Source organism: Spea bombifrons, chromosome 1, assembly GCF_027358695.1.
Source record: "Spea bombifrons isolate aSpeBom1 chromosome 1, aSpeBom1.2.pri, whole genome shotgun sequence".
Lineage (NCBI taxonomy): Eukaryota > Metazoa > Chordata > Amphibia > Anura > Pelobatidae > Spea > Spea bombifrons.
This window is the reverse complement of record NC_071087.1, coordinates 68,079,780-68,095,664: the sequence shown is the minus strand read 5'-3', so window position 1 is coordinate 68,095,664 and position 15,885 is coordinate 68,079,780. Positions and strand designations below refer to the sequence as shown.

At 39.9% G+C, this 15,885-nt stretch overlaps 1 protein-coding gene across 1 annotated transcript; it reads right to left on the bottom strand.

Moving 5' to 3' along the window:
* Positions 1-3,925: 3,925 nt before the first annotated feature.
* Positions 3,926-5,632, bottom strand: LOC128495301 (uncharacterized). The gene has a single exon (XM_053465869.1). It carries the CDS (start codon positions 5,492-5,494, stop codon positions 3,926-3,928), a length of 1,569 nt encoding a protein of 522 aa, XP_053321844.1. The 5' UTR covers positions 5,495-5,632.
* Positions 5,633-15,885: the final 10,253 nt, after the last annotated feature.

The following is a 15,885-nucleotide window of genomic DNA, read 5'->3' as shown; positions in this document are numbered from 1 at the left end:
ACCTGCATCTCCTGAATTTTTTTCACCTAAATTGCTCTGATGTACCCTTATTTCCCATTTATGACTATTGTCCATCAGAGTGCTAGTCCTTTCTCCTTTTATATACAGTATATACATTAAGCCTGATACAATCAACCACCATATCACTGCTGCTGTATTTTGGCATTTCACATTTCCTAGTTGAGATGTTCTTCCAGGGGTCTTCTCCATTTTCTATTATCTGGAAAAGAGAACTAAGAGAACATGTTAATATACATTACTTCTGCACATCGTTTTTCCCTTTAAAGGCTTTTATCTGACACGCATGTGTCCATCTAAAATTCTCTTCCCCCACATCTAGTAAGTACACAGAAGGACCAATTTTGTCTATTACACCATATGGACCTTTCCATTTTGGTTTAGGAAATGGATGATAGGGAGCAAAATCTTGCAACATTACTCTGTCACCAATCTCATGTTCTGTTAAATCTCCTTTGGCATTAAACCACTTTTGGGTATATTTGTGAGTGCATTCATCAGTAGCGCAGATAGATTTATGCACTGTCAAAATATGTTCTTTAAGATTCTCAACCCAGGCTTCTGATAAGGCTACTGTGTCTAGGGCAGGTGGGAGAGGATTCAGTAAATGTTCCCACGTTCTCATGTTTCTCCCTAATAAAGCTTCATAAGGGGCAAAACCTGTTGATCTGCACACTCTGGAACGAATAGTTGACAAAACAAATGGCAATTTCTCATCCCAATCAGTTCCTTGCACATTCACAACCTTTTTTAAAGCATCCTTTATTGTCCTGTTCATTCTTTCAACCTGACCAGAGGATTCTGGATGGTAGTATATATGGAATTTGTGATTAATTCCTAGTAAACTACAGGTTTCCTCTATAACATTACCAATGAAGGCTGGTCCACTATCACTGTCCATAACCTTTGGAATTCCCCACCTACTGAAAATTTCTTTTACAAGTATTCTGGCTGTGTTGATTGCAGTACAATTTTTTGTTGAAAACGCCTCTACCCAGTGACTAAATGAATCTACTACCACAAGAATATATTTATTTCGGTGGGCAGTATTTGGTAATTCACCAGTGTAATCGATTTGGATACGTTCCCATGGTCCCATGGGTGCCTGTCTCATCAAAGCTCCCCTCCGTCTTCTGTTAGTAGGATCATGTCTAGCACATTCCAGGCATGATAATATGTGATCCTCCATATGTAAAGAATTTTGGGGCCACCAAGCTACCTGGTCTAATCTTTCCATTGCTAATGGGAGCTTCGGGTGTCCTCCTACCGGAGAGCCATGTATCCAAGTGAGAATATCTTTTCTCACTCCTTTTGGGGCCACCCATATTGGTACCTCATCCTTAGTGGTTACAAGTAACCCTTCCCTCAAATATAGGTTCTGGCCCTCATACTGGATAGGACCTGTTTCACAAGCTAGTTTTAATGGGCCTAGCTCCTCATCTTTTTCTTGTAGTTTAGCTAATTCACTTGCTCGTTCATAAAGATATTTCGCCTTTGCTCGTGTCAAGACAGCTACAGGCATTGACATAACAGCTGTTAACAATGGCCACTCATGTGCCACACTAGCTGCCTCCTTTGCCAATTTGTCTACTTTGTTATTCCACTGGTGTTCTCGTGTTGCCTTCCTATGAGCCTGTACCTTTCTGATATTAATTCTATGGAAATTATGTGATTCCTCTTCAATAGCTTGCCACAAGGAATCATATTTTACTCTGCCTCCATCTGTTCCTTTAAACCTCATCACATTCCACCATGGAAGGTACACAACAGCTCCTTTACACACCTGGTCTGAATCAGAAACAACATTGACCTCATTGCTGAAATTTTTCATTTCATTGAGTACCTGGAGAAGTGCAGCTATCTCAACATACTGTGCAGAAACCGATTTACAGGAATACATAAACTGTTTTTCAATTTGCTCATCTTTTACCAAAATACCAGCAAAGCCTGCTATCCTATGTCCATCCTGATAAAATGAGGAACCATCAATATACCAACATTCATGACTGCAGTCAAAAGGTTGTTGCATCGTTCTAAAAACTGAATGCTGCAAATTTGTTCCTAATATCTGGCATTCATGAGGTTCACCTTCTATAACCAATCCACCTGCAAGAACACTAGGTTCTTTCAGTAGCATCCCTTTTATGTTCTCTGACAACAAAGCAGTAGTCCATCTAGCTAACCTTTTACTGTTTACATCACTTTCTTTCCATTTGCCATTTGCCAACAACACAATAGGGGTATGGTGGCTTGCTATAACAACAGTTTGTGTTCCCGTCAAGTATCGGAATTTATTTATTGCCCAGTAACAACACAAAACCATACGTGTACACAGAGGATATTTTTGTTCCACTGCAGTAAGCAACCTGGATGCATATGCTATAGGTCTTTGTTTGCCAAGACACTCCTGGGTAAGTACAACTGCTAGAGAATTGGGGCCCACATAGGGATACATCCGAAATTCTAGGTTAGGATTAGGGACAGCTAGGGTTGGAGCATTACCAAGGGCCTTTTTAAGATCTTCCACTGCTCGTGTATGTTCAAGCTGCCACTTCCACTGATCCTGCTTTAATAAATCATACAGTGGCTCTGTTAACTCGGCATATTGTGGAACAAAATCTCTGCAAAATCCAGTCATTCCCAGAAACTGTCTTAGGCACCTTTCATCTGTAGGTAAGGGAATTTTTCCAATCAGCTCCACTCTCTGTTCATTAATACTGCGCCCAGACTTCCCTATGGTCACACCAAGAAACTGAACCTGCTCTCTTCCAAGCTGTATTTTTTTTGGATTCAGTTTTAAGCCTGCCTCTCTCAAAAGCTGTAACAATTCCTGGATATCATTTTTATGTTCCTCCATTGAGGGAGACCCAATAAGAATATCATCCACATACTGAACAATCCTTTCTGACTTTGAAAATTTATCTACCACTTCTTTCATGTGAGCATGAAAAATGGCTGGGCTATCTTTGTAACCCTGCGGTAGAACTGTCCACATATACTGGATTCCTTCCCAAGTAAAAGCAGTCCTGTATTGGCACCTGGGATCAAGACTTAAACTCCAAAAACCATTACTAATATCAACCACAGAAAACACTTTCATGTCTGGAGTTATCTTACCAATAATTTCTGGATAAGCAGCAACAATAGGGGCCATGCTTTTTGAATGTCTATTCAAAACTCGGTAATCAATCGTTAATCTATACGTTCCATCGGGCTTAGACACTGGCCATGCCGGGCTGTTACATATAGACGCACCTCTTACCAATGTGCCCTGGGCTTCTAATTGCTTAATTACTCCTGTAATGGAATGGAAAGCTTCTCTGGGTATTGGATATTGTTTTTGGGCTGGTGGATCACTGCCTTCCAGCAACACCATTGTTTGCATTTTACCACAGTCCTGTTTATGTTCTGCAATGACATCCTGATACTCATTCATAATATCATTCCATTTGGGGTCCCAACACCCCCTTGCTTCCCCCACTGGTTTCACTGTCGCTGTTGCTAGTTCCATCGGAGGGTGCCATACATGGCCTGTATTTCCTTTTCCTTCCATTTTCCACAATTTTAAATTAGCCAAATCAACAACCAGTCCTTGTTCCAAACAAACATCTGCTCCAATAATATCTTGATTTTCACATACAACATCACACACCCATCTTTCCTGTCCAATTTGCATTTCCACATCACGTACAAAAGGAGCTTCAATGGAATGCCCCGTAATACCTGTAATTCTAATTTTCTCATTTCCTGGATTAACATGCTTGCTAAAACTTACAGCTGCCCCACTATCTAGCAGCGCTTGTACTCGAGTTCCCCCTAATGAAACATCAACAGTGGGCCGCCCCCAGGGATCTAAGATCAAATTCGTGAGAAAATGACAAGAAGGGGCTCGGGGGGCTCGGAATTCCTAACAATCACCTTTTTCTTTAGGGTGAACTACCTTGTTGTCTTCCACAGTAGCTACCCTTGTTTCTGCATTCTTGATCTTATCCAATTCATATTTCACATTGTCTAGTTCTTCCTGTAAGCGATCTCTTTCATTTTTAATTTCATGAAAAGGTACCCATGGTTTTAACGGTTTATCACTCTTTACCCTCCTTCCTCTATCTGAGTCGTTATCAGTTCTATAACCTCCCATATTCTGAAATCTATTCCCCCTCTGAGAATACATGCCAGACCTGTCTCTTCTCTCTTGCCCCTCTACCCTAAAAATTCTTGCAGCATCAACAGCAAAACTCTCATTTTTAATCTTTCTTCTCCACAAATTATCAGCTCTTAATAATATGTCACACATTTCTGATGGATCTGGGGTTACTGATAAAATCTCCTCTCTAACCTCTTGCTCTAATGCATCTAAAAACATTGATCTATGCATCAGCCCTCCCTGTTCAAAACCAGGATTACTGACAACCAATTGTTCCATAACTGTAGATATTCTAGCCGACAATTCATAAGGAGATTCTTGTTTCAGTTGTTTAATTTTGCCAGACAACGACATACCAGATGTAATTCCATACAATGCTCTTAAAATCTCTTTCAACATATCCCTAGTTCTACACTGCTGACCACATGTCTGTACAATCCTAACCCACAATCCATTTCCAGCAACTCTCTGCAGAACTCTTTCAATATCCTCTCTTGTCAAGCTATACATCTCTTTTACTCTTTGAAACCCACAAAACCATTGCAAAAAACGGTTAATGTCATGCTGGGGGACCAGACCTATTTCTTTAACAATGGCATCCATTTCTTGTGGCTTTAAATGTTTAGTAACAAGCTGTATCCCACCAGTATTATCAGGATTTAACACTGTAGTTGCTGTAGTTGGGGCAGCAGGGATACTCACTGGCTTTTGTTTCAGATCATCCCATGGGTAAATAGATTTATATCCTATATCTCTAATCCCTGAGTTAACGGACCCAGGAATTTCAGGTGCAGGAGACATACTAGAAGGTGCCATACTTTCTGCCATTTTATTAAAAGCCATATTGGTAGCATGTCTGCATTCATCCAATTCTCTCTGCAAATCCAACATTTTCTCATTCACCCTTTCATTCTCCTCTTTAAGCTCCTCACACACTTTGGCCTTTTCAATTAAAGCTTCTCCAGTTGCTACTGCATATACTCTAAGATCAACAATCTTATTATTTAATTCATTATACATCTCATCATGCTTTTCAGATTTTACTTTAATTGAAGCATTCAGCTCTGCCAACTTATCCTCATTTGCTTTCACAATTTCTTCCAATCTTAAACAACAAGAGAGTAGTCCTTGCACAATGCAACCTTTTCTTTTACTCTCTGACACCTTTTTTTCAAATAATGTCTCTCCCAAAAACTTCTGCAACATCTCCCATGACTGTTTACAGTCCTGTGGGATTTCATAAGGACCACCATGTCTCTTAATATAATTCAGAAGCCATTTCTTAACATTTTCAGAATAAGTAACTTTTGCACCCTCCATGTTGCATGCCATATCAAACGAACAAATCACAGCAATAGAATATAATAACAATTATACTCACCACACTCCAGGCAGACTCTGTAAAGTTCTTCTGGCCAAGGGTCACGGCACCAATATGTTGTATATCCTTCTCCTCTCTCAAACCAATACCACCAATTGATATGCGTGGAGAATAATCCGCTCTGCGTTGTGTATTAATGATAAATGTAATACCCCTTGTTACCTCCTCCAAGAACTAACATATAACCGTATCCCCTTTTCCAGATAATATATATGTCTAGTTCTACTAAGGTTTTCTACCCGATATTACAATAAAACAGCCAACCCAAGATTCTTACCAGAGAGAGAGCTTTAATTAGAATCTGCCCAGATTAATGTTACAGCAAAGACAAAACCAGAGTTACAGTGATATACAGATGTCAATCATTCATACCTCTCACAAACATCCCATCTATCTAATATCTGCTGCTAAGTGTGTATGCTGTGTGGGTGATGTGCCAAGGGTGAGACTCTCCAATCCAGTCTCCCTTTCTGTGTGTTTCTACAATGTCTTTTTAAGGGATTTCTCTATTGATGTGTAAATGAGGTCCCTGTCCTGTGTTCCCAAGACCCCACCGTGTGATGTTATTGACTTGCTATGTTTCCCATGCCTATCTCCAGGTGATGCATTTCCTTCCTTCTCTACATAGTGTATAGGTGTGATATCTTCTTACAGCTGTCTTTCCTGTTACTTCCCCCCTAAGTAGCTTGCAGCTATCATACATACATATATACACACAAACTTAATCAAGCACTTATTAATTACAGATATACATACTTTGTATTTACCCCAACAGAGGTACCCTCAAATAATCCATGCTCTAATCCTTGCCTATAGGTATCACTGGACCTGTAAAGTGCCGCCTTAGGCCTAGTCGGTCTAGGCCAAGAACCACAGCACTGGTTTAGTCCCTTTACTACCAGGGTTTTTTTTACCTTACATTTTTTTCCATATGTTGGTTTAACCAAGATTCTTCTTTTCCATGTTTAATGTACCCAGCAAACATGCAAAAAAATAGTATTTGTGAGTGCTAGTATGTTAAAAATGTATACTAAAATTAAAAAAAACATTATTTTGCAGTTTTGCATAGAATTTTTTCTACATAGTAGGTGCCACTGTTTAGTGGGCCACATCAATTCCTTACATAGAACTCTATAGTGTAGTATTTGTAATAATTATGGCTTAAGGGGATTGGGGGTAGTGAACAATAAGGTTTTACTTGTTACAAGTAGTACAATGAGATGCCACAATTGAGCTCGCTGTATTATTTATTTAATGTTTATTTATTTTATTTTTCATTTTTATTTCATGAAGCAAAATAAAAATGTTTTCTTTGTTTACTTTTTCCCTTTGTGGGAAGAAGGAGAAACATTTGACTCTCTTCCCTCTGATCCAACCTGCACTAATCCCACTGTTATCAGCAAGCTGAGTATCTCCTGTGTTCCAGTGACCCTCCAGTGAGCGTCAGCAGTTACGGCAATCGATAGGGAATGCACGATCGCACGGTCATTCCTTATATACCGCTATGCCAAGTGCCACTGCAGATGATCGGTTGTCAAAAAGCCATAGGTGCTGGCTTCTGCTGATGGGATACCACAGGCTGTCAGTGGCAGTCCTAATGGATGTTTGGGTACAGTTTTTAAGAGCACACCAGTGCTTCCATATGGTCAAGAGAGGGTTAATAACTTAAATTTACAGTATATACTTAATCATCTGTGACTTATAACTGCAGTGCCAGGATCACAAACACTAAGGGCATTGAACAGTAAACATGTTGCTCAATTAACTGTCTACAGTAAATAAAAATTGCTTTAACTAATAATAAAATTGATACTAAACCAATATTATTAAACCGAATCAATATTTAACCTTAGCTTGTTTCTGTTGGAAGATAATATATTATAACCACAGTAGTGGGATGTAAACCTAATTAACCATGACTCTATAGATTCTTTATTATAACCTGTTAGTGCCAGGGAACAACTATGCCATTAGACGCATTTCAGGGTTGGGCTATTCTAAGACCAAATGCATCTCTTGATAGGGTTGCCACTCTTAGTAATTTCCTATGCACTCTTTGAGATGTTGCATCTAGGAGTTTGGCTGAGTCATGAACAAGGATGTGGTTTTACCTCTTTTAACCACAGATTCTGCAGACAGGAACATGAGTCATATCCACAGTGTAAAAATCTGCAGCACATCCACTCCTCAATTCTGTAACTCAATTTACCTCACACATGAGCACTGGCATGCATGGAATGTCAACTCTCTCACGCACACCGAACATCATCACTCCATATGTATTCCAGCTCCTTTGAGGGTCCTGATTAATGAGACAATCAACTACTTGTGTCTGTATGCTGCCCACTCACTTCATCTGTAGAATGCTGATTGTATGGCAACTCACCCAAAATTTCATGGGACATTAGGAGGTAAATCAATTTTTTTCCAGCATGTCCATGGGAAATTGGGATTGCTCTCTGTTGTAGTGTTTTCTGCAATTCCACAATGTTTTCAAGGTAAAATTTTAACTGGGGATCAAAGACTTTTGTAACTCCCAAATCCTGTCTTTTGTATGTACACTGTACACATAGAAGAGAAAATATAAATAAATAAATAATATATATATATATATATATATATATATATATATATATATATATATATATGTATATATATATATACAGGGCCGGCCGAAGATTTAACGCCGCCTGGGGCGAAGTTTAAAAGGCCGCCCCCCCCGCCGACGCCGGGGGGGCGGCATTTTAAACTTCGCCGACGCCATTATCTACCCCCGCCCCCCCCCCGGTACTTACCTTTAAACAGTCCTGCGGCGAGTCTCCCTTCTCTGTCACGGTGCCGGCTTGTAATGCTGAGCGCCGGAAATTGACGTCACTTCCGGCGCTCTGCATTACAAGCCGGCACCGGGACCGAACAGGGAGACTCGCCGCAGAGGAGAGAGAGAGGGGCGCCGAATGGGTAAGCGAAAACCACTCAGTGCCCCTCTCTCTCTCCTCCGCTTCAAAAAAAAAACAAAAAAAAAGCGCTTGGGGCGGCAAAGTGCCGCCCCTTCTAAAGTGCCGCCTGGGGCAATTGCCCCAGTCTGCCCCATTATAGGGCCGGCCCTGTATATATATATATATATATATATATATATATACACACAGTAATAGATTCCCTTATAATCTTATAATCTTATAGTCTTATAATCAAGGTCGTCTTCTAATCGGACCTTAAATGAGGTCTGACTATTAGACTAAGATCCAGATACCCCACAGCGCTGCAGGGGACCTGGATCCTCCTGTCTGGTAACCTCAGCTGCTGCCGGCACTTACACCGGGCGTCTATCACTGAGCGCTGGCGAAAGTGCCGACAGCAGCTGAGGTTGTCTACGCTCATCGCGCATACCTTCCCCGTCTGCCAGAGAGGAGAATTCCCTGCAGCACTGCAGGGAATTCTCTTCTCTGTCAACCGGCAGACAACCCCCGCTGCTGCTTGTACTTCCGCCGTAGCTTGTATGACGCAGCACCGGCATCACATGACCTTCCGGTGCTCATAGAAGTTCCGACGGAACACCCGCTGCCCCCACCAGACACCAGGGAGACAGAAGCACTGGTAAGTCGGGGGGGTTGTTGTATGGGTGGCATAAGGCTTTTCTGGAGGCAGAGTGCCCCATGATATGCATGTTCACCCCTTGTATGCCACTCTGCCTCCAGAAATGCCCTTTAACCCCCTATATGCCACTCTGCCTCCAGAAACTCCTTATACCCCCTTGTATGCCACTCTGTTCCATGATATGCCTTTTAACCCCCTATATGCCAGAGTAGGCTGCCTACCTTAAGCCGCAGTAATTTATTGCTCTAGTGACAGGAAATGCCTGCGACTATCAACTTTACGTCTGTTAAGGACGGGAGACTAAGGAATTCAATTAAGATTGAAGTTCCTGAGAGAGAGAGAAGGAGGAAAAAGGAACAAAGTATGTTGTAGAGGAGGTGCTAAATAAAACACTCGGATTGGACCTTAAAGACATTTACTGCCTGCAAGACCAAGTGAAAGGAACATCGGTGCCATAACATGTACAAGAGCCTCAGAGGCCTTGAGTGGATAGACTTTGATTCACGTTGTATGGCGGTGAGGAAATCCCTTTTACAGTTCATATGTATAATCCATATGGGTCTGACAAATCACAATAAAGTATCTAGACCACAGAAGGTACGGAATGAGATAGGTATTTGGAACGGTAAGAGGAGGTTCCTTGTGCAGTTAAAAGAGCACAAGGAAGGGGTCGGTGGGATAGTGCATCCCCCCAGAGTTTCTCCATCGGTAGCAATAGGGGATATTGTTTCTACCCAGGGATGCCATTCCTGTGAAAGAGGTGCGGGGGCTTGCACAGTCGACCCTAGGCCCCTATGCAGGAACTATGGTGAATGGGACCACCTGACCACCAGCGGTAATAAATCCAAGCTGTGCAACGGATGTGGCAAGCCAGACCACGTGTATAAGGACTGTCCTAGTAAGCCCCGGCGGTCCTGGACAGACATGGCTGCTGAAGCCTGGGAAAATTAATCCAGGCCCAAGTATGCCCTCCTCTACATCTGACCCGATGGAGTCTGTAATGGTGATGCCGCAACTGGATGATCCTGCTGTGCTGGTTGCAGTGGCATCAATAATCTCAAGTGATCAGATGAAGGAAAAGACGGTTTCAGGTCCAATGGATCCCTCCCCAGTGGTGGGTACTGCGGATCCCAATGTGTTTTTAAATCCCTGTGCAGGTCCTTCTACCAGTCATGAGAGTCGCATTCCTGTGGGAGACCCTGAGAGCAGTCCTGACGACAGAGGTGAAAAGTCCAGCAGTGAGATCTCGCCATCAAGTCTGGAATAAGCCTTAACTACAGCTGTTGTAGAGGAGACTGTCCAATCCCTAATATCCATTCACCCTGCACATATGATTGCTCTGATGGAAGCGGATGTAGAGTATCCAGCTGGTCCTAGGCTTAAGAGGGGGAGGTCTGACAGTGAATACTGTTTGACACCCCTTCTGGGGGCTGAAATGGAGGTCCTGGGAGACAAGGCGGAGGAGGTATCCAAAGTAGAGTTTTCCGGCAGCCCTGGAGATGACGCAGTCAAATCATCAAAGCGGAAGTCAAAGCAAGGAGACCTTCCGAAGTTATCTGTCTGATCCTTTTTTCATCAGGGATTACAGCAGCGTAGCAGAAGTTTCGGACTCTGAAGGGAGAGGGATAAAATGCACTAACGCTCTCACTGGATCTCACTGTTCTCTCACTTAATGTGAGGAGTATGAGGAGTTCTGTCAGAAGGGCTGCTTTGTTTGCATATTTACTGACTCTAAATGCAGACATTAGTTTCTTACAGGAGTGTGCAATAGATCATGGACTGTTTTATGGACATTTAAAGAAGGACTGGACTGTGGGGCCCTCTTACTGGTCCGGGTCAAATGATAATAAAGCCACTTATCCTTAGATCCTTTTTTAAGAACAAACGTGGTTTTAAATTCTATTATTGAAATTGCTCCCGGGGAAGCAATTTTAATTGATGTTGTTTTTAAAGGTTTTAATGTGCGTCTTATGAATGTATATGCTTCACCAGTTAAGAATGAAAGAATATAATTTTTTGAAGGTTCTTCCCCTCTAATAGTTGAAGGTGATTTTAATTGTATACTACCGAGCGAAAATAGAAATGGAGGGGGTGAGAACCAGAAGGTAGATAAAACTCCTTGCCAGCTTAGAAATGTTATGATTGATTTTAAATTGAAAGATGCATGCAGGCAGTTAAAACCCTCTGACCCTGTATATACATGGTCTAATGGCCAGGTCAGCTCCCGTATAGATTTTTTGTTGTCCTCTACTGGTTTCAGGATTGAAGATAGAATAGAAAAGAGAAGGGAGAAGAAAAACCAATACAATTTTATCGCCTCCAAGATTTTAGCCTGGATATTTTATCAAATCCAAAGAAGTTGACTGCTGCTATATTCTTCAAAGGAAGAAACTGAGCAAGTGGCACAATACTCTCTCATAGAGTCCAGGAGAGTTTGGCAGAATGTATGTTGTCGCTTTCTTGTCCACTCTGAGAAAGATCTTACATGGCAGGTAGTGAACAAATGTTTGCCAACTAGACAATTTCAGCACAGGAGAGGTCTTGGTGCCAAGTGCCCCAGAGATCAGTGTACTCAAGATGAGACAGTGTTGCATATATTTTGGAACTGCTTTTATGCACAGGGCAAATGGAAAAAGGCAGGCCCACTATTAAAATGGATTTGTGGCCTCTGGTTTTTAAGCTATACAGTTGTTTTATATGGCCTTTTTACCTGTCCCACAGCTGACCAGTCGTGTGTTTTATGGATTATGATAAATTGTATAAAAGAAGCAATTTGGAAGACCAGGATTATTTTATTGTTTCATAAAGAATATATAGACCCTTCCAATTTGTCTTAAGATGGCTTTAAGTGGCTTCAGTCCCCTATGGACGTACCTGTGCGTCAAAGAAACGCATCCCAAGAATCCCCTATGGACGTAGCGTACATCCAGCCCTTCTGTGCCGCTGCACAGGAGATCAGGCTGTCGTTTGACAGCCTGGACTCCCCCCTGACAGCTGAAGCCAGCATCGCCGGCTTTCTGCTGTCCGATCTGATGTAACAGCTTCCGGCATGAAAGCCGGAAAGCTGTTACATTTTAAACTGCCCATTTTAAACTGCAGTGACACAACCCGGAAGTTCATTGGAGGACAGGATATCCCCTGCTGTGAGGACCTGCATAGAGATCACTAGCGATCGGTGCAGGGGGATCGTGGGGAGGAGAGTGAGAAACCATGTCTCTCACCCTCCTCCCGTGCTGAAACAGAAAAAGAAGAAAAAAAAAACGGTTATTCATTTAAAAAAAAAACCATTAAAATAATAATATAAAAAATATTTTTTTAAAAAATTAAGTGAGCTAAGTGATGTCATTGTGACATCTAACCATATTTTTTTACATATACAAAAAATACAAAAAATAAAATTAAAAAATGTAAAAAATATATATAAAAAAGATAATAATAATATAACCCTCCTGCCCCCGTTCACAACCCCCAACCCCATTAAGCCATAATCATAAAAATTCTACAAAAAATGTACACCTTATAGTATGTTCCCTATAAGTGGAAAATCTATATAAATTAGGTATTTCTGAAATCAGGACACCTGAATTGATAAACTTGGAGGGGATTTTTCATCACTTTACCTAATTTTATGAGGATCCAGAGGGAATTTTTTTAAAAAATGAGGTTGTTTTTTTTTCAAATTTTCGCTAGTTTTTACTAAATTTCTCATTCTACATTTTCAGCTAATCATCCAACTATGGTATCAAAAGAAAGCTCTATCTCTCCTTGAAAAAACAACATATAGTTTACATGGGTACACTATTCGCAGGAAAAGAGAATAATCGCTAAACCAAAATGGCAAAATTGCTCCGGGACATGAGGTACCAAAAACCCCTGGGATTGAAGGGGTTAACCTGGTTTATATTATTATATTTACTGTACAGTTGCATATAGTTAATAAAATATGTGAATCTATCTCCTCATATCTTGTGATTTAACCTTCACTTACCTGACTAAAGAACCTGGTTCCATTGGAATTAAGATTACCAGACTGAAGTTCCTCAACTACAGAAGCCTGTGTATCTTTATATGAAATCCTACTGGAACTCCAACTCTGCTTCATTGATTCTGCTCATCAATTCTGCTCATCATTATTACACCTGCTACAGATTCCAATATTCCTTATAGCTCCAAAATCTCACTTGGACTTCAGCTATTAACTCTGGGGTAAGAGAACTGTACTCACCGGTATATATCTGCCTACCTGCTTTCATAAGCTGTTTCTAGAACATCTCCAATTGGATTTACTCCTATACTTCACACTATGAACTTTCATGTTCATTATATTATGCTTTGCTTTATGAATTGTCTGCAACCTGCCTTGGATTAACTCATCTGTTTCTGGACTATTGTGTGCCTTTTCCTTTTGTACTCGGTTCTCATTATGAATAAAGACCTTCAACCCCAATTAACCGTTAACCCTCAGTTGAGACTCTTTCCTAACCTGGTAAGGTTCAAACAGGCTGTACACTCACTACTTTACATTGTAGTAGAGTGTCATTTCTTCAGTGTTGTCACATGAAAAGATATAATAAAATATTTACAAAAAAGTGAGGGGTGTACTCACTTTTGCGAGTGTTAGATTATTTGAATATCTAAACTTCTCCAGTGACCAAACAGCAATCAAGACCACAGCTTCAAAGTCTTCTTAAGCAGGTTTATTCAATAACAAAATATCAATACATACAGTGCTGGTGGATGGACTGCAGGCTCAGTATTCTTGGTGAGTTGAAGGTAAAAGATGGAAGAGACCTTGCCCTTGGTGATATATATATATTTATACCCTTTTACATACCATTTGTGTACAAGTTCTTTACTATATTTGGGCAATGTATACATTTAGGAACTTCTAACAAAGCGGTCATAGGATACAGAAATATACCAGAGGATACTGTAAATAGCTACATTACGTGTTTAAAATAACATATGTTCCCAGTACTCAAATCACAGTCAAGCCTAAAGTGTGTGTGACAGAATAAAAGTATAAAAATTATTTCTTACACTTCCCCCTGTTTATTCTTATATACCATAAATAAATATGTTTGCTATCCATATATACAACATCCGTATCACATTCAGTGAGTACAGGAAGATATGTACACGTTAAGAATATTATAAAAAAGGATCTGTGGAAGACTGATGCATCCTACGTCTTAAAGTTTCCCTTAAAACCATCTCTTCCTGCTTTAACTTTTCTTGGACATCTGAATATGCTCTTCTTATTCTAAGTAATAAACAAATTTGATATTACATATAAAAGATATTGTACATATAAAACAATAATAAATGGGTGTAACAACACATTTGTGATAGCAGAACCAACCAATGATTTTGCCATCATTTCTGTTGACTTAGCAAAGTTTTTCCACCAAGATGTACACGAAACTATTGACCATTCATGTTCTATGTTTTTGAGTTTACCTTGCTCATGCTGAAATACGATCTGTGCTTCTTTTAACTGTTTTTGTAAAATATTTAAAAATCCCACATCTTTCCTGATCTCATCTGCCCACTTTTGACATGGAAATTCACTTACTTGTGATAAATTAAATTGTAGTGGCAAAACATTTAATTTTTGAGAATTAATTTGAGAAACATTAATCTGAGTTCCATATACATTGATTGCTATTGGATTGCCTTCAATACAGTATAAACCTTTTCGATAATATTTCTGTATGCGTACACTTAGGAAACATCACTTTTACCAATTCTCCATTAGACATTACCTGCACACACACTACCTTTCTCTATAGGTGTAACAAGATCATTAGATGTTTTCACACTCTGAATTGTACCTGACCATGAGCTCTGGTTATGAAAATATGAATGATATATGGTTTTAGCTTGGTGAGGCAAACAAATAGTTTTTGACACAATGTAAACATGCTGATAAGTCTAGCTGCTCAGGTTCTGACATATCTGTTGAGAAAACAAAATCAGTAATATAATAATTGTGTTTTATTGACAGGTACTCCTAATACTCTCATTGGGAATACAATTTCTTCTTTACCTGCCAAAGATGTATCTTTACACTCTTTATTACTACAACCTAACCATTTATTTACCCATAAATCAGTATGATTTCGAGCAAATATAAATTCTTCAGGTAAACTACGTAGAATTCCTAGAGGAATAATACCACCTTGGAATGCTTGTGCCATTACTTTGAAATCAGTATAATACTCAATTTTGGATTTCCAAGCAAGCTCTGGCTGCTTCTGTCAAATCAGCGTCCGTCATCAAAGCCATGGTTGCTTCCTGGAGATGTTGCATATTCTCCAAGATTTTGTTTAAACCTTGTTGAATATGTGTTTCTTTATTTCCTATTAACCCTGCAGTTTCCAAATCAGACTTCAGTGTCTTAATATCCATAGTATTAAGTACACTTTCTACTGTATTTACACCTGTTAAAATTCCTTGTATTACATCTCTCTTTTTCCTATTCAAATTTGTATTATTTCTACCAAACCATTCATCAACACCTCTTTGCATATTTAAATAAATATTTTTTTGCACTGTGGAAATCTAGATGAAATTTTCCACTCTGATATATAAAAATTCCAAATCATTGTTATAAATTTACCATCTAGAAGGAGAGGTTTAGAACGAGATAGTTTACCTGAAATAGACTTGATTCTTTAAAGATTTTGTTTTCACACACAGATATTGTTGGGGAAATAACAGTAACATTCTACATTTTTCAATCTTA